Source organism: Lissotriton vulgaris, chromosome 5, assembly GCF_964263255.1.
Source record: "Lissotriton vulgaris chromosome 5, aLisVul1.2, whole genome shotgun sequence".
In the NCBI taxonomy this organism is placed as follows: Eukaryota; Metazoa; Chordata; class Amphibia; order Caudata; family Salamandridae; genus Lissotriton; species Lissotriton vulgaris.
In genome coordinates this window covers 266,951,435-266,974,708 of record NC_141693.1, presented here as the reverse complement: position 1 = coordinate 266,974,708, position 23,274 = coordinate 266,951,435, and the positions used below count along the sequence as shown (strand labels likewise).

The following is a 23,274-nucleotide window of genomic DNA, read 5'->3' as shown; positions in this document are numbered from 1 at the left end:
TACTGTATACCAAGACAAGTCTTTGAGTTCTCATACAGTTATCCATTTCCCATCAGTGGAATTAAATCTTTGCAATGGTATTGACATACCTCCATTTCTTAAAATTATGGTTTGGCCTCCACTCATGTCTCTATCACCAATGAAAAAGAGGTCAAGGGCCTCACACAACTAGTATTCATCACAGATCAAATTTGATGGATTTGGAAAGTAAAGTGGATACAAGCAGCACACCTAAATGAGTTGGGTTGTAAATGTTACGGGTATTTCTTTTTTGTTTCCCCCAGTCACCTTCTTCTGATATTGCCATCCAGACACCAGATCAAGAAACTGAGAAAACATCAATTAAACAGGTTAGCATATTCAGCCCGTTGAAATGCATTTGTGCAAATCCTAAAGACATCATGTTCGGCACTGAGGCACTAAAGCTTATCACACAAAGATAGAAGTAGAGACACATTTTGATCATCATCTACCACAGACAAGGAACTGGATCCCTTGGTTTCTTTGTTAAATTCTTCATTGTATGGACCTCCTAGGCTTTGCTGGGGCACACAATTCAGAGCACATAGAGACATTTGGCTTATGTATTGGCTTTGACACACAATAAAAACTGTCCCAGACTATTCCCTTTGTCTTATTTATCTATTTACATCTCAATGCTGTGGTTTGCCCAGTCTTTATCCACTGTTTCACTACTGCTCCCACAGTGCAGTCCAACCCTGAGATAAAAGGTTCCATGTGTCAAATGTCATTTTTCGTCTTTTTCTACATGTGGCCTTTCAAATACATTGTCATCCTCTGAGCTGCTGTTCTATGATTTGTGGATATGTATTTGCTGTTGAATAAACCCAGTTTCAGGGTATTTTTTGACTGAAAAACAGGACACTTCCATATTCACTGGCCCACATTATGTGGAATGAGTTAATATTGGTGTTCAGTGCTCATACTTACACCTTCACACCCATTTTGAAAGTCACAAAAATAAGTAACAGTAACCTGAATTAGCAATAGGATTCCCAGACATTGTATTTAAGGTATTAACACAATTTATAGCTTAGACTGGGGTGCACAAAACAGAAATAGTGTTTCCACAGTTTTTTATGACATTTGCATGAGTAGTGTTTCAACGTAAAAATGTACAAGACATGAGTGTATTCTACTGGAACATTTTAAGATGACTACATGAACGATCAAAGCGTGTAATGATTACTGTTTGGACAAAAAATTATAATACAAATACATTTAAAAAATGTGGAATTAGCTCAAGCTTTTGTTGTTGATAAAAGAATTAGATTTTACATGTTGCAATGGTGTATTACTTTGTGATAAATGCAGTCTTAGCCCCTTTCATCACACTTTACACAACTTTTTCGTGGATCTGGCCTTATCTAAATAAAGGTGCCACTGCAGTCATGTGTTTTATGGAGACTATGATTGCACTTGTGAAAACTATACATTCATTTTCATAGTTTGTCATTCATAACAATTCTTTCTGACTTTTTCTTATGCCTTTAGAGTCTGCCTCCTAGTGCAGAGGATGGTGAAGAGGGCACAAAGGACACAGTAAGTAGTTTTACGCTCGAATATATACTGCTCTTATGATAACCGTCTAAAACATTTCCCAGTTCTTTGAAACTAAATTACATCAGCTTAGACTTCCTAAAAGTAGAATTAATATATAGAATTGTTCAAATTGTTCATTGTGTTAAGTATCTCCAGTTAAAAAGCGATTCAATGCAATTCGTGGTCATTTTCCTCCTCTTTGCATCCTAATAGAAGCTGACTGCTTTAGCTCTTAATTCCAAATCTCTCAATCTCTACCTCTACACTTGTCTATTTTATCACTGCATCCTTTTCTAGAAATCTGTTATTTTCAATAACGATTTATATACTGAAGTATACAAAAAAATGATGGATAGAACGCTTGAACTAATTTCAGCTATTGTTAATTACTCGGGGCTGAGTCTCAGCCAATCGTTATTTTGCATATCACTGGCTTTAATCTGTATTAGCATGGTGGACACAAGAATGATGGGTTGGAATGCTACACCAAGCGATTGCCAGTGCTTAGACTAATTGCAATCATTCCTTTGAAGAGACTAAAATTGCACCTGAGAAAAATTTAAATAATTACCATAGTTTGTCTTTCATGGAGAGCTCTTTCTGACTATCTCTGTTACCATTAGAGTCGGCCTCCAACTGTAGTGGATAGGGAAAAGGCCATGAGGGGCATAGTAAGCAGTTACTTCTCTAATATTTATACTGTTTTTATACTAAAATCTAACAATGTTCCCAGTTCGGTGTAGAATAAGTGGCTCAGAGAGGATTTTTTAAAAACTGAGTACAATTGCATGCCTGTACACCTTGCTACATATTGCCACTCTACAGGTCATTCACTGTCATTCATGCATATTTTTACCCCCCTAACTCCTCCTGACTCCTAACTCCTTTAACTCTATATACCATACTTATCCCCTTTCACGTAACCCCTGATTCACCACTTGTGCGCTTTATCCCCAGTTGGTATACAATAGTATTGTAAACCTTTTCGAGATTTTCATGAGCTTTCCATGACATCTGCTATTTTCAAAAACTACTGTATACCAAGACAAGTCTTTGAGTTCTCATACAGTTATCCATTTCCCATTAGTGGAATTAAATCTTTGCAATGGTATTGACATACCTCCATTTCTTAAAATTATGGTTTGGCCTCCACTCATGTCTCTATCACCAATGAAAAAGAGGTCAAGGGCCTCACACAACTAGTATTCATCACAGATCAAATTTGATGGATTTGGAAAGTAAAGTGGATATAAGCAGCACACCTAAATGAGTCGGGTTGTAAATGTTAGGGGTATTTCTTTTTCTGATAGATACATCTGCCGTGTGGATTCCTCACCTTGTGAATATCCCCCTTGCGTCAGCAACGTTCGGAAATTTTCTTCGTAGCACGCCGTCGTGGGCGACGTCACAGGAGCACGGCATCGCGAGCGACTCCGTCTGACGTCACCGACCCCATATCAGGCCCACGCCGGCGTGATAACGTCAGTTCCCTTTTTTCCGCGTCTCCGACGCTAACGGTTTTCGGGATCTTCAGCGATACCTAGTATCTTTCTGCTTGATAACTGTCACTGTTTCTCTCTTACGACTTGGTTCTTCTCCGGAGATGTCGTCGAGGAAAACAGGCTTTAAGCCATGTAGGTTTTGTGCCCGCATGATGTCCATCACTGACCCACATAAGGATTGTTTGTGGTGTCTTGGTTCGAGTCACGACGTCAAGAACTGCAAATCCTGTTTTAAAATGAATCCAAAGGCGCTTCGAGAGCGTGAGGCTAAATTACTTTTGGCGAAAGTGAAACAGGATTCTGGACGACATTCGAGATCGACGTCACGAAGATCGAAGTCGAAGCAAAGGTCTCGGTCGAAGTCGGGATCGGCGTCGAGGTCCAGAGCGGGTTCGAGGTCTGGAGAGGAGTCGAGATCCAAAGCGAAGTCGAAGTCCAGAGAAAGATCTAGGTCTAGATCTAAGTCGGCTTCCGGTTATGCTTCGAGCTCCTCGAGGAGAAAACATAAGAGGAGGAAGCACAGTTCGAAACATCATTCGGAGAAGGAATCCTCTGACTTGAAGAAAAGGTCTCACAAACATCGTAAAGACTTTGTCTCTCCTTCGCCTGCTTTGTCAAGAGAAGGTTCTCCGACTCCGGAGCCGGAGCCGGTATCCTCGGAGCATGAAGAAGAAGAAGAGGTGACTCCACAAGAACCGGCTTCAGCGGAGACTCCTGTGAACCCAGAAGGTCAGGGTGAGGATGTGTCGGGGCGGCCTCCATTGCAACATCCGGTAGGTCCGTACCCTTCCTTTCCTGGTCCTGGACAGGATCCCTCGCATTTTCTCAATGCGATGTTTGGAGTATATTCTAGGGCAATGTACCCCACTGGAGCGCCTGGTGGCCCCATGGGTCCATTATCGTACAATCTGGGTATTCCTCAGTCGTACGCCCCAGCTCCATTTATGCCTTTCATGCCGGCGCCTCTTTCACCATGGCTCGGTACGGCTCCACCGAGGTCTTCGACTCCGCATGCGGCTTCGCCGACTCCGGATCGACCTCGCAGTCGAGATCGAGGTACCACACCTGTTCATGACTCTCGTCCTCCTGCTCCGGCTCCTCGATCGACGTCGGAACCGGCTCCGTCGGAGTCGTTACCGGATCTGTCGACTTCGATTCGTTTGGAGTGGTCGAGGCGAAGAGCACAGCGTCTTCTCGAACAAAAGGATGATGAAAGTTCTGATGTGGAAGAAGGCGAGCTTCCTGATCATGATGATGATTTCGATGAGCTTCGGTATGCTAGTGGTCTGGAACTTTCTCCCGAGTGGGGTCTGCCTTCGACTTCTGATGCACCATCAAGGGACGTGGCACCCTATCATTTAGTTATTAGGAAGGCTGCTGACCTTCTTAGCTTAAAGCTGCCCACAGTGGAGTACAAGCCCAACATCCTCACTGAGGTCTTGCATTCTCCCTCTTCGATTGTGGAGCCTACTCTGCCATTTACTGATGCCTTGACGGAGCCAATTAAGGAGATTTGGAAGAGGCCGTTGTCTGCTCCTGCAGTTTTAAGGGTTATTGCAAGGCGCTATAGGGTGGCTCCTGATGACCCTGCATTTCTTTCTACGCATCCATCTCCGGAAAGTCTTATGGTTCAGGCGGCTTGCTCTAATAGGGCTGCAGGCTCTTTCCCTCAAGTCCCAGCTGACAAAGAGTCTAAGAAAATAGATCAGTCTGCAAAGAAGACTTTCTCTTCTGGGAGCATGGCTCTTAAGTCTTCAAATGCTACTTGCCTTTTAGGTAGATATGTGCACGCGCTAATGGACTCAGTGAAGCAATTGTCATCAAAACTTCCTGAGGAGGATAAGAAAAACTTTAATGAAGTGGTCTCTGACACTCAGGCTGCGGCCCGCATGGTCATCCAAAGCGGCATGGACACTGTAGATTCTGTTGCTAGAATTATGGGCTCTTCCATTGCGACCAGGAGAGCCGCATGGTTAAAGTCTTCTGATTTCTCAGCGGATGTGCAGTCTACATTGCTGGACTTACCCTTTGAAGGAACTGGCCTTTTTGGAAAGAAGGCTGATGTGGCCTTGGAAAGGTTTAAGGACAGCCGTGCCACAGCAAGATCTTTGGGTCTGCAGATGAGAGGGTCGACGACTAGAAAATTCAAGGGATTTGGAAAATCTTCTTTTCGTCCCTTCAAGCAGGGCCAACAACAACAACAGCAGCAGCAGCAGAACCCTCTATATAGGTCCTATAGAGGTAGACAGAGGGGTCGTGGACGTGGACGTCAAGTCTCCTCTTCCTCCAACAATGCCCAGCCCCCACCCGCCTCAGCAAAGCAGCCCTAGATCCTCCATTCTGGATCATGTAGGGCCAGTAGGGGGTCGGCTTACTCACTTTCTACGAGATTGGGAATCGGTTACATCAGATCTTTGGGTTCTCAATCTCGTAGAGAATGGGTATGCACTTCCTTTTCAGGAGTTCCCTCCCAATTACCCTCCTTGCCAAGGTTATTGTTCGGAGGACCACCTGCTTCTCCTGCAGGAGGAAGTCCTGGCACTGTTTCGAAAGGTGCAATAGAGGTGGTTCCAGAGCAGGAAAGGGGTCAAGGGTGCTACTCCCGGTATTTCTTGATTCCCAAGAAGGATGGCAGGCTCCGGCCAATCCTGGATCTCAGGATTTTGAACCTCTATCTCAAACAGGAGAAGTTCAAAATGCTCACCCTTGCTCAGGTTCTTCTGGCGCTGATGGAAGAAGACTGGATGGTGTCGATCGACTTGCAGGATGCGTATTTTCACATCCCAATCCTGAAGTCGCACAGGAAGTATCTCCGTTTTACGGTGGGATCGCAGCACTACCAGTTTGCGGTCCTCCCGTTTGGACTTACTACTGCGCCTCGAGTTTTCACCAAGGTGATGGCAGTGGTGGCTGCGCATCTCAGAAGGTCGAGGATTCCTGTATTCCCTTATCTAGACGACTGGCTGATCAAAGCAGAGTCGCCGGAGATGGTGCTCCATCATCTGCAGGAGACAACTCAGTTGTTACACAGGTTGGGTTTTTCGATAAACGTACCCAAGTCTCACCTGGTGCCCTCCCAGCGCAACCTGTTCATAGGTGCGGTACTGGATACTTCTGTATGTCATGCATTCCCTCCACCTCAAAGGATTCACGACATTCAGGAAATGATTCCTTTATTCTACAATGGAGCGGTTGTTCCAGTCCTGAAGGTCCTTCGCCTGCTCGGTCTGATGGCTTCTTGCATTCTGTTGGTCAGTCATGCACGCTGGCACATGAGGGCGCTCCAGTGGTGCCTCCGCAGGCAGTGGTATCAGCACAACGGAGATCTCAGGGAGTCAGTGAAGATCTCCAGGGAAGCTGCAGCGGATCTGTCTTGGTGGGGCGTGGAAGGCAATCTGTCGCAAGGAAAGCCTTTTCAACTGCCTCCATCAGTGGCCACAGTGATAACGGATGCATCCACTCTCGGGTGGGGTGCTCATCTGGGAGACCTGGAGGTCAAAGGTCTTTGGTTTCCGGAAGAAAGGTTGTTTCACATCAACCTTCTGGAATTGAGGGCGATACGTTTGGCGCTCAAGGCCTTCCTCCCTTCCCTTCGCGGTCGTTCGGTTCAGGTCCTAACGGACAACACGACTGCGATGTGGTACATCAACAAGCAGGGAGGAGTGGGGTCGCAGTGTCTCTGCAGAGAGGCTCTGCGTCTCTGGTCCTGGGTTCAGGACCATCAGATTTGTCTGGTGGCAAATCATCTGGCCGGAGTTCTGAACGTGCGTGCAGACAGTCTCAGTCGGCAGTTCTCTGCCGACCACGAGTGGAGGCTTCACCCGGAGGTTGTTCACGACATCTTTCAGATGTGGGGGACTCCTCGGGTGGATCTATTTGCCACTCGCGAGAATGCTCACTGCCTTTCATTCTGCAGTCTCCAGTATCCGATGCAAGGAGCATTGGGGGACGCGTTTCAGTTGGGTTGGGGAGATCAACTCCTTTACGCGTTTCCTCCCATACCTTTGATTCCTCGGGTTCTGAGTAAGATTCGTCAAGACCGGGCCCAAGTCATATTGGTTGCTCCGGATTGGCCAAGGAGGGTGTGGTATTCGGACCTACTCCGCCTCTCCTCTCACCCGCCGCTCCGTCTCCCTCACAGGGCAGACCTCCTCTCTCAGATGGAGGGGCAGGTTCTACACCCCCACCTCCTGACATTACACCTTCATGCCTGGAGATTGAACGGGGCAACTTGAGTTCCTTTTCTCTCCCTCACGAGGTTGTGGATGTCATTCTCTCTGCCAGGCGTGACACCACTAAGTCCATTTACTCCTATAGGTGGTCAAAATTTGTTTCTTGGTGCAGGGAGAGGGATATTGACCCTTTGAAGGCTCATTTGTCTAATATTTTACAATTTGCCCTTTATCTAGCACAGCAAGGTTTGGCTGTGGCCACGGTCAAGGGTTATCTTTCGGCCTTATCGGCGTTTCTTTGTTTGCCGGATCAGCCTTCTCTCTTTAAATCTCCGGTGGCTTTGAGATTCTTGAGGGGTCTCATGAATATGTTTCCTCCTACCCCTTTTATTGTTCCTCATTGGGATTTGAATCTTGTGCTGACCTTTTTAATGGGTTCTCCCTTCGAACCCTTGCACAAGTGTCCATTAAGGCTTCTCTCTTTTAAAACTATCTTCCTCGTTGCAATCACCTCGGCAAGGAGGGTAAGTGAGCTTCAAGCTCTAAGTTCCAAACCCCCATTCCTGACCATTCATGCTGAAAGGATGGTTCTTAGGACCAGGGCTGCTTTTCTGCCTAAGGTGGTGACTCCTTTCCATCTTGGGCAGTCCATTACCCTTCCTACCTTCTATCCTCCCCCACACCCTTCCAAGGAGGAGGAGAGACTGCATCGCCTGGACCCTAAGAGGGCGGTGTCTTTCTATCTGGACAGGACTAAGGACTTCCGGATGGACGACCAGCTGTTTGTTGGCTTTGCTGGCTGCAAGAAGGGCAGAGCGGTGCACAAGCGCACTCTTTCCAGATGGATAATCCTGTGCATCAAGATCTGCTACTCCCTTGCGGGTAAGGACCCTCCTGAGGGTATTAGAGCTCATTCAACTAGAGCAAAGTCTGCAACATCTGCTTTGTCTAGGGGTGTACCTGTTGAGGATATTTGCAGGGCCGCGACTTGGGCCTCCCTCCACACTTTCGCGAAGCATTACTGCTTGGATACCGAGGTGAGGAGGGATGGCCACTTCGCGCGCTCTGTCCTCCAAGACTTCCTGGTGTAGCAGAGTGGACACCCTCCTCCGGGAGTGGGGACTGCTTTGGGAATCTATTCACAAGGTGAGGAATCCACACGGCAGATGTATCTATCAGAAGAACAAGTTACTTACCTTCGGTAACGCTTTTTCTGGTAGATACTATATCTGCCTGTGGATTCCTCACTGACCCACCCGCCTCCCCGTTGTCCACTCTGCTATACCTGGTCTTTCTGTATATATGGTTTATGCAATTGTATTGATTTAGTTCTATATGTACTGTGTACATTATATATTTGCATGTTTGCTATCGTTGGTCCGTCCGTGTGCCTCGAAGGCACGGAAAAAAGGGCGGAACTGACGTCATCACGCCGGCGTGGGCCTGATATGGGGTCGGTGACGTCAGACGGAGTCGCGCGCGATGCCGTGCTCCTGTGACATCGCCCACGACGGCGTGCTACGAAGAAAATTTCCGAACGTTGCTGACGCAAGGGGGATATTCACAAGGTGAGGAATCCACAGGCAGATATAGTATCTACCAGAAAAAGCGTTACCGAAGGTAAGTAACTTGTTCTTTGTTTCCCCCAGTCACCTTCTTCTGATATTGCCATCCAGACACCAGATCAAGAAACTGAGGAAACATCAATTAAACAGGTTAGCATATTCAGCCTGTTGAAATGCATTTGTGCAAATCCTAAAGACATCATGTTCGGTACTGAGGCACTAAAGCTTATCACACAAAGATAGAAGTAGAGACACATTTTGACCATCATCTACCACAGACAAGGAACTGGATCCCTTGGTTTCTTTGTTAAATTCTTCATTGTATGGACCTTCTAGGCTTTGCTGGGGCACACAATTCAGAGCACATAGAGACATTTGGCTTATGTATTGGCTTTGACACACAATAAAAACTGTCCCAGACTATTCCCTTTGTCTTATTTATCTATTTACATCTCAATGCTGTGGTGTGGCCAGTCTTTATCCACTGTTTCACTACTGCTCCCACAGTGCAGTCCAACCCTGAGATAAAAGGTTCCATATGTCAAATGTCATTTTTTGTCTTTTTCTATATGTGGCCTTTCAAATACATTGTCATCCTCTGAGCTGCTGTTCTATGATTTGTGGATATGTATTTGCTGTTGAATAAACCCAGTTTCAGTGTATTTTTTGACTGAAAAACCGGACACTTCCATATTCACTGGCCCTCATTATGTGGAATGAGTTAATATTGGTGTTCAGTGCTCATACTTACACCTTCACACCCATTTTGAAAGTCACAAAAATAAGTAACAGTAACCTGAATTAGCAATAGGATTCCCAGACATTGTATTTAAGGTATTAACACAATTTATAGCTTAGACTGGGGTGCACAAAACAGAAATAGTGTTTCCACAGTTTTTTATGACATTTGCATGAGTAGTGTTTCAACGTAAAAATGTACAAGACATGAGTGTATTCTACTGGAACATTTTAAGATGACTACATGAACGATCAAAGCGTGTAATGATTACTGTTTGGACAAAAATGATAATACAAATACATTTAAAAAATGTGGAATTAGCTCAAGCTTTTGTTGTTGAAAAAAGAATTAGATTTTACATGTTGCAATGCTGTATTACTTTGTCATAAATGCAGTCTTAGCCCCTTTCATCACACTTTACACAACTTTTACGTGGATCTGGCCTTATCTAAATAAAGGTGCCACTGCAGTCATGTGTTTTATGGAGCTATGATTGCACTTGTGAAAACTCTACATTAATTTTCATAGTTTGTCATTCATAACAATTCTTTCTGACTTTTTCTTATGCCTTTAGAGTCTGCCTCCTAGTGCAGAGGATGGTGAAGAGGGCAGAAAGGACATAGTAAGTAGTTTTATGCTTGAATATATACTGCTCTTATGATAACCGTCTAAAACATTTCCCAGTTCTTTGAAACTAAATTACATCAGCTTAAACTTCCTAAAAGTATAATTAATATATAGAATTGTTCATTTTGTTAAGTATCTCCAGTTAAAAAGCGATTCAATGCAATTCGTGGTCATTTTCTTCCTCTTTGCATCCTAATAGAAGCTGACTGCTTTAGCTCTTAATTCCAAATCTCTCAATCTCTGCCTCTACACTTGTCTATTTTATCACTGCATCCTTTTCTAGAAATCTGTTATTTTCAACAACGATTTATATACTGAAGTTTACAAAAAAATGATGGATAGAATGCTTGAACTAATTTCAGCTATTGTTAATTACTCGGGGCTGAGTCTCAGCCAATCGTTATTTTGCATATCACTAGGTTTAATCTGTATTAGCATGGTGGACACAAGAATGATGGGTTGGAATGCTACACCAAGGACTGCCAGTGCTTAGACTATGTGCAATCATTCCTTCGATGAGACTAAAATTGCACCGGAGAAAAATTTCAATAATTACCATAGTTTGTCTTTCATCGAGAGCTCTTTCTGACTATCTCTGTTACCATTAGAGTCGACCTCCAACTGTAGTGGATAGGGAAAAGGCCATGAGGGGCATAGTAAGCAGTTACTTCTCTGATATTTATACTGTTTTTATACTAAAATCTAACAATGTTCCCAGTTCGGTGTAGAATAAGTGGCTCAGAGAGGATTTTTTTAAAACTGAGTACAATTGCATGCCTGTTCACCTTGCTACATATTGCCACTCTACAAGTCATTCACTGTCATTCATGCATATTTTCACCCCCCTAACTCCTAACTCCTTTACCTCTATATACCATACTTCTCCCCTTTCACGTAACCCCTGATTCACCACTTTTGCGCTTTATCCCCAGTTGGTATACAATAGTATTGTAAACTTTTTCGAGATTTTCATGAGCTTTCCATGATATTTGCTATTTTCAAAAACTACTGTATACCAAGACAAGTCTTTGAGTTCTCATACAGTTATCCATTTCCCATCAGTGGAATTAAATCTTTGCAATGGTATTGACATACCACCATTTCTTAAAATTATTGTTTGGCCTCCACTCATGTCTCTATCACCAATGAAAAAGAGGTCAAGGGCCTCACACAACTAGTATTCATCACAGATCAAATTTGATGGATTTGGAAAGTAAAGTGGATATATGCAGCACACCTAAATGAGTCGGGTTGTAAATGTTAGGGGTATTTCTTTTTTGTTTCCCCCAGTCACCTTCTTCTGATTTTGCCATCCAGACACCAGATCAAGAAACTGAGGAAACGTCAATGAAACAGGTTAGCATATTCAGCCTGTTGAAATGCATTTGTGCAAATCTTAAAGACATCATGTTCGGCACTGAGGCACTAAAGCTTATCACACAAAGATAGAGGTAGAGACACATTTTGACCATCATCTACCACAGACAAAGAACTGGATCCCTTGGTTTCTTTGTTAAATTCTTCATTGTATGGACCTTCTAGTCTTTTCTGAGGCACACAATTCAAAGCACATAGAGACATTTGCCTTAGGTATTGGCTTTGACACACAATAAAATTTGTCCCAGACTATTCCCTTTGTCTTATTTATCTATTTACATCTCAATTCTGTAGGGTGGCCAGTCTTTATCCACTGTTTCACTACTGCTCCCACAGTGCAGTCCAACCCTGAGATAAAAGGTTCCATCTGTCAAATGTCATTTTTGGCCTTTTTCCACATGTGGCCTTTCAAATACATTGTCATCCTCTGAGCTGCTGTTCTATGATTTGTGGATATGTATTTGCTGTTCCATAAACCCAGTTTCAGGGTATTTAGTGACTGAAAAACCGGACACTTGCATATTCACTGGCCCTCATTATGTGGAATGAGTTAATATTGGTGTTCAGTGCTCATACTTACACCTTCACAGCCATTTGGAAAGTCACAAAAATAAGTAACAGTAGCATGAATTAGCAATAGGATTCCCAGATATTGTATTTAAGGTATTAACACAATGTATAGCTTAGACTGGGGTGCACAAAACAGAAATAGTGTTTCCACAGTTTTTTATGACATTTGCATGAGTAGTGTTTCAACGTAAAAATGTACAAGACATGAGTGTATTCTACTGGAACATTTTAAGGTGACTACATGAACGATCAAAGCGTGTAATGATTACTGTTTGGACAAAAAATGATAATACAAATCCATTTAAAAAATGTGGAATTAGCTCAAGCTTTTGTTGTTGATAAAAGAATTAGATTTTACATGTCGCAATGCTGTATTACTTTGTCATAAATGCAGTCTTAGCCCCTTTCATCACACTTTACACAACTTTTACGTGGGTCTGGCCTTATCTAAATAAAGGTGCCACTGCAGTCATGTATTTTATGGAGACTATGATTGCACTTGTGAAAACTGTACATTAATTTTCATAGTTTGTCATTCATAACAATTCTTTCTGAATTTTTCTTATGCCTTTAGAGTCTGCCTCCTAGTGCAGAGGATGGTGAAGAGGGCACAAAGGACACAGTAAGTAGTTTTATGCTCGAATATATACTGCTCTTATGATAACCGTCTAAAACATTTCCCAGTTCTTTGAAACTAAATTGCATCAGCTTAGACTTCCTAAAAGTAGAATCAATATATAGAATTTTTCATATTGTTACGTATCTCAAGTTAAAAAGCAATTCAATGAAATTCGTGCTCATTTTCTTCCTCTTTGTATCCTAAAAGAAGCTGACTGCTTTAGCACTTAATTCCAAATCTCTCAATCTCTACCTCTGCACTTGTCTATTTTATCGCCGCATCCTTTTCTAGAAATCTGTTATTTTCAGCAACGATTTATATGCTGTAGTAAACAAAAAAATTATGGATAGAACGCTTGAACTAATTTCAGCTATTGTTAATTACCCAGGGCTGAGTCTCAGCCAATCGTTATTTTGCATATCACTGGGTTCAATCTGTATTAGCATGGTGAGGATGGGTTGGAATGCTACAACAAGCGACTGCCTGTGCTTAGGCTAATTGCAATCATTCCTTCCATAATATTTTATGTTATGTATATACTGTTACAATTTTTAGACTACTCATACATCTGTCTATTTCCCAACACCCTTATGTATTTCTTGTGGAGGTATTCCCATAGCTCTTTTTCTTAAAATTATTTTCTGACTTGCACTTATGACTCCATCCCCAATGTAAGGAGATAAGGGGCATTAGAAACCCAGGGGCATATTATAAAGTGCCAGCGATAATTACAGCTGGCCGCACTTAGCGCTAAAACGTTTAACGCCGGCTATCGCAGATAATTATCGCCATGCTGGCGCTGTACTAACAACGCTTAGCGCAATGGCGATAACTATCCTAGCAATAGCGATGTTTACCATGGAACATTACTGGTTTTCCAGCGATGTTCCAAGGAAAACGCCAATATACTTGATGATAGGGCCTGTGGTCTTAGTCACATAATCCACCCTCCATGTTAGGTATGCCTTATTCAGGAATTTAACAGACGTTAAATTCCTGCGTTAAGAAATACTTAACACAATTTCAAATATTGCTACCCTTCCTTGATAATATCACGAAGCTGCATTTGTGATATTTTCCCTGGTTGGTTTCAAAGCCACGCCTACTTTGCATCTCATTAGCGATGCAAAGTTAGGCATGCTGTAAATGGGTGCTGAGTCAGCAAAACATGGGCGAGCGTGTCCTTGTTGATTAATCAATAAAGTTATCGCCGCTTTACGCCTGAAAACGGATGCTAAAGCGGCAATAAGTTTATCGCCTGGCCTTGATAATATGCCCCCCAGTGACCATATCAGATAAACTTCAATGATTTGTGAAATCCAAATGTTCCCGGCTATTCCCTTCACACGTTCACCCCTCTGTTCTCTGATTTAAGCAGCCCTTATTTATTGTTTATGAATCTTTCTCCTATAGTCAAGTCCACTCCTCAGACATGAAGTACCAGCTCTCAAAGGTCCTTTTTCGTCTTTTCCATGAAGCAGCCTTTTGAACACATTCACTTCCTCATATATATAAATAATCCATGCCATTGATCTGTGATTCTTCAATATGTATTTGCTGTTGCATAAACCCAGTTTAAAATATTTTGCCACAGTATATTTACGATTGCACATTATGGGTAATGAGTTAATCGTGGTGTTCAGTTGCCTCGTCAAATTCATTTAGAGATTCATGAAAAATGACCTACACAACCACAAATTAGTAACAGAATGCCCACACAAGGTATCCATGGTATTAACATATTCATAGCCTTGAATAGGGAATTCCATGGAGAGATTGTGTTTCTGCAAGTTTCCCGGACATTTAAAAGTGTTTAATTTCGGGCTCACCCTGAAAGGCACATCCACTGAAGAGCACTCGCTCTTCTTATTCCTACCAACAGTGTGGTACCACAGAACTCATTTTGGAGAGGATACTTCCTCCTAGCAGAACTCAGTCACTGTTCTGCGAAACTGCAGCCTATTCGGGTGTGTTCCACTCGGGAGGTCGTCCGCTGCCCTGCCTCAATCACCTACCTGGCGTTAGGTGACGGGAACTGAATACCACCCTCTACAGGGTGCTGGAAAGCGGTGTGTAAGCATGCCTGGACAGCTGGAAACCAGAGCTGTGTGCTGTGGAGTGTGGCTGGGGCAGGCCCACAACAACCGTTTGGGTAACCGGAGCACCTGCGGGTTACACGCCTACTTTCTGGGACCTGATTAGGCCTAGCAGCAGTGAGATCTTGGGCGTCGGTCATGGGGGGTGGAGTGGCACAGCAAGGTGAGAGGCTGCCCATCCTGGTTTGGGTGCTGCTGTGGGCTACCGCAGTCTTGTGGCCGTAGCTGGGGTGCACAGGGGCTGATGAGGCACGCTGGCTCGCTGCAACGTGTCTGGACCTCTGTGTGATTAGGGACAGACACCTACCTCAACACAGGGGACTTGGATCGAGTCAACTGTCCCGCGGCACTACGGGCTGTACCCGCGCTTATAGGTGAGTCATCTCTGCGCCACTACAGTAACAGTAGCACTGTGGAACGTTCTGTGGTCTAGAGTTTATAGAGTATTATTACTTCGTCTCCCAATCCAAATATTTCTTTCACTGGATTCATCCAGCATTTCCTCTTCCCTCGCATACTCACGAGAAAGGTATAGCAGGCGCCACTCTTTTCATCTAATGTATGAGGGCCCTACAGTACCACTACACTGTTGTATAGTCGTTTTTAAGTGATCCCCATTTGGGAGGTGAGTAAGCCTACCGACTCATGATAACATAAATACTTTTTGATTACAAATGCTAAGCATCCTATATTATATGTCTTGAGATTCGTCAATTCATTAGGTAAGCATTGTAAATTCTCCAATGAAGTAGATTAATCATCTATTTGTATATAACAGCATCTTGAAGATCTGTACAGCCAACGCGCGTTTCGCCGCTTTTGATGAGCAGGTCTGAGTTCTGTTCAAGGCTTTCTTGTTTCAATGATTTGTGCTGTCTTCCTTAAGAAAAGATTCCACTTCTGAACAGCTTCTCACTGTCAACAAGGGGGTCAGGAGGGGTGGAATGGGGGTATATAGGTACCCTACTCATTATCAGTCAGATCAAGTCTTAGATTGGTCCAACATTATCTATGCTCCAATTGGTTCCCAGAGATGGCCAGCCGTGGCCGCTGCAGGTAAGAACGGTGGGGCCAGGTGAGGGGGGATTCCGAGAGATGACCACGAGAGAAACTTGAATAAATAAATAATTTTCCCTCGTGGTCGTCTCTCAAAATCCCTCCCCTTCACCTAGTCCCACCTCTCTTACCTGCAGCGGCCGCAGATGGAGATGACCCTTTGAATGCACACACAGTTGACAATTTCAGTTGAATCTATTTTTTTACTATTTGCTTCCTTTCATTTCTCCACATTCTCTTTTGGCTACTTGACCCTAGACTGCACCAACAAGGGTGAGGAGGGCAAGGACATTGGGAACCAGTAATTGCATCAGATATAATTCAATGGATTTGAGAAAACAAATTGTAAGATTAGGAACACGCATAGTTTTACCTCCTCCTAAATTTTATTGTTTTGCTTCTTCCAGAAACTTACCTTTGATGAGGCCTACCAGAAGCTTGTTCAGACAGCTACGGAAACGTCACCCGATGAGGTCAGTATATTCACTCTGTTGATATATACCTGTGACTAACTGGACTTTCTTGGATTTGCTGATGCACACTTTTTAAAGCACATGCAGGCCTATTTCTTGTGCAATGATTCAGCTTCTTAGTAAAAAGTGTTCCAGGCTTTCCACTTCAGTTATCTATTCATCCTTCAATCATTTGGATAAGGTCCGATCTATCCTAGAATAGTGCTGAACTTGCTTCAAGGGGGTTTGTGCATACGTGCCATGTTTTTCCTCTGTAACTGATGTGGCCTTTGTACGACATAAAGTAGATTCTTTCTGACTTTCTCTTTTATTTTCAGGGCCCCCATCCTAGTGCTGTGGAAAGCGATGACACCATCCAGGACAAAGTAAGTAGTTATGTTTTTGGATGACAAAATCCAAAAAGCCCTTCCCTACTCAGTCTAGGTTTGGCACACTGGAGAGAATTTACTCAAAGCAGAACACAATTCTATAACTGTTCATTTTGTACCCTTTCTCCATTCAAGAAACTGATCAATGTCATTTGTGCTTATTGTCTTCCTCCTGCAACCCTTGAAGACTCACTCCTTCAGCCTTATGTTCTCCTCTCTCTCCCTTTTCACTCATGCATCTCCACTTAAACACTTCATCCACAGTCTGTATAAACAAGTATTGTAAACGTTTTCCAGATTTTACTGGACTTTGTGAACACTGCTATTTTTAACAAATAATTACATAACTAGATAATTCTTTGAATGCTCGTACAGCGGTCCATTTACTATCCGCTAGAGCAATTTCTTGTGGGAGAGTTAACATGACTCCATTTTTCGTAATTTTCTTGTGCCTGCCACCTATGGCTCCTCTCCCAATGGCAACGTGATGAAGGACCTTAGAAACTCAGGAATCACATCAATTAAAGCATTATGGATTTGTAAAAATGAATTTTAAAATGTTAGTTGTGTTTTGTGTCTATCCACCAACATACACCGGTATCCTATAGCTGAATGGCCTACTTTAAAAAAGACAAGAGGGTGTCATTGTCATTTAAGCATGCAACAATACTGGCGTTCAGCTGAATGGCCTACTTGCTGCAATACCCTGCTGTCAGGACAAAAGCCCCGGACACTTAGTGGCCTTTGATGTAGAGACTGAAACATGTTGAAAGAATATGAGGGTGTGGGAAAGACAATTTACCCAGGTGCACCCCATTATTGCACATTTTCAACCATACCAAGGACATCGACAATAGAAGGGAAACTGGATGTTCCTATCATTTATCTTCCACTCCTGCTCTTTTGAACAGTGTTGTTTCGCCGTGGGAGTGCTGCGGGGTGGTGGACCGGGTGGGGGAAGGACTGGGTGGGGGTAGTGGAGTTCGACATATGACAGACAGGAGTAAGGCAAGTAAATAAATAAATAAAACAATTTACCTTGCGCAAGCTGCATCGCTATCTCGGCCCTTCCCCCGCCTGCCCCACCACCCCGCAGCACACCCACGGTGAGCCGCTGCTGCTTTTGCAGTGTTTCAGGCTACACTATACCTGTGTATGTTGGTATTTAATTAGAGACTGTGTCCTTTACTCCTTTCTAGAAAATGTTGTCTTGCTCCACACCCTCCCACTAAGACAATTCTATAAAACTCGGGGATCTGGTGTTTTTTTTTCTTTTTTTTAGCCATCTACTTCTGATGTTGCCGGTCAGAAACTGGATAAGAGAAGCGATGAAACATCACTCAAAGAGGTTAGTATATTCATTTCCTTGGGATTCAGTTGTGAAAAATCTGAGGGTGTCCTGTTCGGCACAGAATCAATGATGCTCAGCCGCGGCCCGTGGAGGGAGTTGCGGTGGGGCACAAAGGCGGGCGATGGGTGCTAAAATCCGGAATATGGATAATTGGAGGTAAGTAAACAAATTCAATAAATAAAACGAATTTCGTAGCGCGCCCTGCATCGCAAAATGCGATGCAGGGCACGCTACGAAATTAGTTTTATTTATGACATTGTTTACTTACATCCAATTATCCATATTCCGGATTTTAGCACCACCCACCCTGCCACTCCCCGCCCCGCCTTTGTGACCCACCTCATTTCCCTCCACAGGCCGCGGCTGATGATGCTTACACACAATGAAAGGATTAGAGGCACACGTTTCCCATCATCTACAACAGAGTTGGACCTGGTTCTCTGATTTGACTCTCCACCCTCTTCACCTTCATGGCTTTGCTGATGAACACATTTGAAAACGCATATTCATTTATTTTGTGTGCAATGATTCTGCTCCTTAGCAAGAACCAATGACGGCTTGTGATTTTTACAACTAATGGGGCTGGAATACATGTGCATTATCACTTTCACCCATCCACTCACAAGAGCACACACATGCTCACACTCACTCACACCCATCCATTGACAAACACATACTCACACCCACCATTCTCAAGCACGTATCCGCACTAACTTTGGCTTACCCTTTCCAAACAAGCACAAATAATCCTACATTTATACATGCACCCAAATATTCCAAAAGCACTTACTGGGCTGTGGAGGTGTCGGCTGGACCATCAGGTGGTGGGAGGGGGAACACAGATGCACTGGAAGAAGCCCCTTCCCAGTACTGTGGAAAGTGAAGAGCCCGTCTAGAATGTAGTACGTAATTGTAGATTTTCTCCAGCTTTTGCAGAATCTGCTATTTTCAATGAGTTAATATATGCCCAGAGAATTCTTTGAATGCTTATAAAGCGACCAATTTCCCATCAGCCAAATCAATTTCTTGAGGGAGCATTTATGGATTTGCAAAAACAAAGTGTAAAATTAGAAGCAAATATATGTTTTGCTTGTTGTAAATGTTAGTTGCTTTTTTGTTTCTTCCAGCCACCTTTTTCTGATGTTTTCAACCAGAAGCTGGATTTGACACCTGAAGAAATATCACTTAATTAAGTTAATATATTTAGTCTGTTGACATACATGTGTGAAAGATGAAGGGTACCATGTTTAGCACTGAGTATGTGAAGCTTATAGACAATGAGAGATCTAGAGGCATGCTTTGTCCATCATCTACCACAGAGTAATGTAATGTAATGTATGTGAGAAGTTGGCCTGATATATGATGTTCACTAGTTCTAGTGATCACCTTGTATCAGTCCAAACAACCCTTATGGTGATTGGTTGTAAATCAACTTTATTGACCAGCTATCCTAATGGTAGCATGGACAAAGCAGTCTTAGGCTAAACTCTTTTGGCATGTGAAGCCAGCTGTTTTACCACATATAACCCCTTGAATAGCAAGTGAAAGGACACCACACAGGTTGTTATGAAAATAAACAAGTATTTATTAACTAACATACACCTCTGAACTCTTTATGATGTCAGAGGGCTAAGCACATGACAAACTCTTAGGAAAAATACGTTTAAGTTGCACGATTTACAATGGTGCCCTAGGGGCACGACAAACTATATACTAAGTAAGTGGAATGTGAAAGTCAATCAAAGGAATGGAGCTGTCCAGAGGATGTAGGATCACTGGGACCACTCTATACTAACTTGAGGTAGGTAATAGGAGGCCCACGGAACGCGTGTGCAGAGTGTGAACTCACACGCGAGATGCGTACAAACGTCTATGGACAGTACAGTTTTAAGAAAAAGGTGAGTACAGACGTCCCTGACTAGATAGGACCAAAACAACTGTGGAACTGGACACTAGGAGAGTCAAGCTACCCTTGAGCACCGAAATGCTCGTGTTACCTCACCCACTGGCTGCGGGTGCATAGGTGCCAAGTTGTGTTGGGTTCTGGCGTTGAAGTCTATGGAGCCTGGAGGAAAAGATGCTGCAGGCGGTCAGGAGGAAGATGTCCGGTGTGATCCAAGGGTGGATCAGTGAAGAGAGGAACCTGAAAGCAGAGGGGACAATGTTCAAAGTCACTAGCCAGTGACTAGAGTGGAACAAGGAGTGCAACCAGATGTCGTCGTCGCGATCAGGTGAAGGTGGACGCTTGTCATTGCAGCCACGTGGATCAGGTGGTGTCTTCGACGACCAGGATGGAGGCACGAGCTGTCCCACGCAGGCTCTCGCTGTTGGCGGTGTCGGCTTCGGATTCGGAGTCAACAGGCCTTGGCAAAGGCAACCCACCGGTGAGTGGAAACGGCGTCTGGAGTGGACCAGGAGGGTCCGGGGTGCTCCTCTTTTGGAAGGGAGCAAGCGCTAGTCTGGAGCAACCCTACCAGTACTGAAGATGTCGGGATTCGTCGCCTAGGAAGTCACTAGCCAGCCGGCAAGTGACCAGACAACGCGTCGAGCAGCAACCAGGCAGAAGGGCCCCACGCAGATCTCGTGGATGCTGGAGGGCTGGTATTCGGTGCAGGAGCTGCTCGGGGTCGGGGCTTCTCAGTCCCCAAAGCACTTGGACGAGGATGCCTCTGAAGTCGTGCTGGAGCAAAGTGCTGCTTCTTTCAAGATGGCCGGTCCCACGTGTCTCGTCGCACCCACGGATCTCAACTGTGCTGCAGATGTAGGTATAGGTCGGAGAGGTCTGGGAGTCCGGGTCTTGTTGGGCTCTGAAGTCTGGATCCTTGCAGGAAGACGACAAAGGGAAGCCGCTGTACGCTGATTGTGCCTGCTTGTGCAGGGTGGACACTCCTTGCCCACAAGGGAGATATCTTCAGTCTTCTGTGGAGCAGAACGTCGAAGTCCAGAGTTTCTTCTTGTAAAGTTGATCAGAATAATCTAATTTGGAATGGGACCAGCTCCTACCTTTATTCGGCTAAAGGGGGCTGCACTACGACTAGGTGCCTCCTCTGGGTGGGACCAGGAAGGGGGGTGGTTACACCTCCTTTCCTTTGTCCGGTCCTGCACCAGCTCTGGGGCTGGAGTGCCCCAGGAACTCGTTTAGACCGGTGTATGCACAGGGACACCTTGTGTGCCCCAGGCATGTCTCATTCCTTTCAGCCCTGTCCTACCTAATACACAAAATCCTGTCTGGGGTGGTGCTAGCACCTCCCAAGGCAGGAAACCCTTTGTCCATACTCCCTCGCTGGAAGGACTCCCAGCAGCAGGAGGTCAGACTTGTGTCTGTGGTGGCAGCATCCATTTTGTGATGCTGAGGCTCGAGTTAACTTTAACCGGGGTTCACAGTTACATAAATGTCGTGTCCCTCTAGAAGGGGGGAATGCTACCCCCGTCGCCAGAATTGGCAAGGGGGTAGTATTCCAATTCGTATGACACCTTACTCGACATGTTTTGATAATGCTATACCAAAGTTAGCATTTAACTGCGAGGATTATAATGCACTTAAGAGTATATGGTATAGCGTTATCATGGAACAGCTATCAGGACTTGGTTCCGCAAGCGGCAAACGGGCTCAGCTCATGTCAGAGCACCATCTCACATAATTCCAAGCACTCTGCCTTCAGGATTGATAAGGCCTGCCATAGGAGTGACTGATAGGAATATATGTGTCCATTTTAGGTTTAGATATAGGTAACTATATCTAAAGCAAAGGGTGATTACACCACCTTGCCCCAGCTGTCGTGCAGCCAGTTGTGTCTGTTTAGATGGCCAGCCAGGGGTGGCATAATACATGCTTCAGCCCCTGGTAGGTCCTGGGTACACCTATGCCCTGGGTACCTATAGTTCACTGTACAGGGACTGATAAGGTGGCCCAGTACCAATTGGTAAATGCACCTAAGGTACATGGTTGTCAATTTAGAGAGAGAACAGCTAGGCTGTGGGTCTGATTGGCAGACCCACAGCCAGGGAAAGTCGTAAACCAGTGAAGCAAAAAGCAAAAATCGGGGGTGACGTTAGGATTGCAGACCCTACTCTCCTACAATGTAGTATACCTTGTTATACTCTCCAGCCTCTGTACCTCCTTAGCGTTGCTGATCCACAAATTACAAAGCAGATAAAACTTTATTGCTTGTGCAACAATTCTACTTTTTAGTGAAAACAGTGGCAGGCTTTTCTCTTCATGTTATTTATTCAACCCTTAGTTCCATGATTTGTTCAACATTTATTTATGCTTTATAAGCCCTGTCTTTCGGTTCAGTCTATGTTTGTTCTCTATATTCCTATCCTTCACCCAATTTGCCTTCTGCATCATCACTCCAATACCGAATCTCTAGTCTTTATATACAGGTTTTGTAAACTTTCTTCAGGTTTTGAAGAACCATCTTTGACATGCACAAATTTTTATGTCCTTTACCGCGGCTAGACTTTACGCTCAGAAAGTGGTCCATACCAGCTGAAGCAGTTGTTTGTGAGTTTATTTATATAGCTCTATTTATTTCACAAAAATATTGTTTGCTACAAATAGCATCTGTGACACATCGGTCAAAGCCCATGCAAACCCAATAATCTCTGAAGGGAAAATTCTTTTGAGTTTCCTCCATCTAACTTCTGAAAATGTTACTGCCCAGAAGCAGGATTAGATACCCGAGGATGTACCACTTGAGAAAGTCAGTATATTCAGCAGTTTATATACATTTTCTGAAAGCTTTAAGGTTTCCGGGTCTGCACTGCATCACATCTCAATCCGGAGTAGGGTGGGGAGCAAGTTTGTCTCAAGTATTCTGAGCACCTCTGCAATGCCTTTCGGCCTCCACTATCCATATGGGTCCAAATCAGGTTTGAAGCCTACGTAATTTCTGTCTAGTAAATCTGTTTATTCATTCCTGAATCACTGTTTCCACATCAATTCCTACACGTTGTATTTATCTTACACATTTCGCCGAATTTTTTCTGGTGAAATGTACATGTGGGAAAAATTGGAAGTGCGGTGTTCTTGCATTACTTTTCACAATTAAGGCGGCACTACCAGCTGAATCAGCATTACTTAGCACTTGAAATAGGATTGCTGGTGTCCTGCTCTAGCAGACTTAAATTTGAAACTCATTAGTTGTCCACTCCAAGCAGTGCCTGCTTTAGGGCGATGCAGCCAGTGCGGCT

The 23,274-nt window shown here is 44.1% G+C and overlaps 1 protein-coding gene across 1 annotated transcript in view; it reads left to right on the top strand.

The window, feature by feature from the left end:
* The window catches only part of LOC147710663 (uncharacterized), a 74,871-nt gene that overhangs the window by 8,150 nt on the left and 43,447 nt on the right, over positions 1 to 23,274 (top strand). Inside the window, exons 8-15 of the mRNA XM_086919373.1 lie at positions 285 to 350; positions 1,516 to 1,563; positions 10,116 to 10,163; positions 11,459 to 11,524; positions 12,690 to 12,737; positions 16,294 to 16,359; positions 16,677 to 16,724; positions 18,010 to 18,075. Coding sequence (XP_086775499.1) covers positions 285 to 350; positions 1,516 to 1,563; positions 10,116 to 10,163; positions 11,459 to 11,524; positions 12,690 to 12,737; positions 16,294 to 16,359; positions 16,677 to 16,724; positions 18,010 to 18,075 — 456 coding nt within the window. The remainder of the gene's footprint in view (positions 1 to 284; positions 351 to 1,515; positions 1,564 to 10,115; positions 10,164 to 11,458; positions 11,525 to 12,689; positions 12,738 to 16,293; positions 16,360 to 16,676; positions 16,725 to 18,009; positions 18,076 to 23,274) is intronic.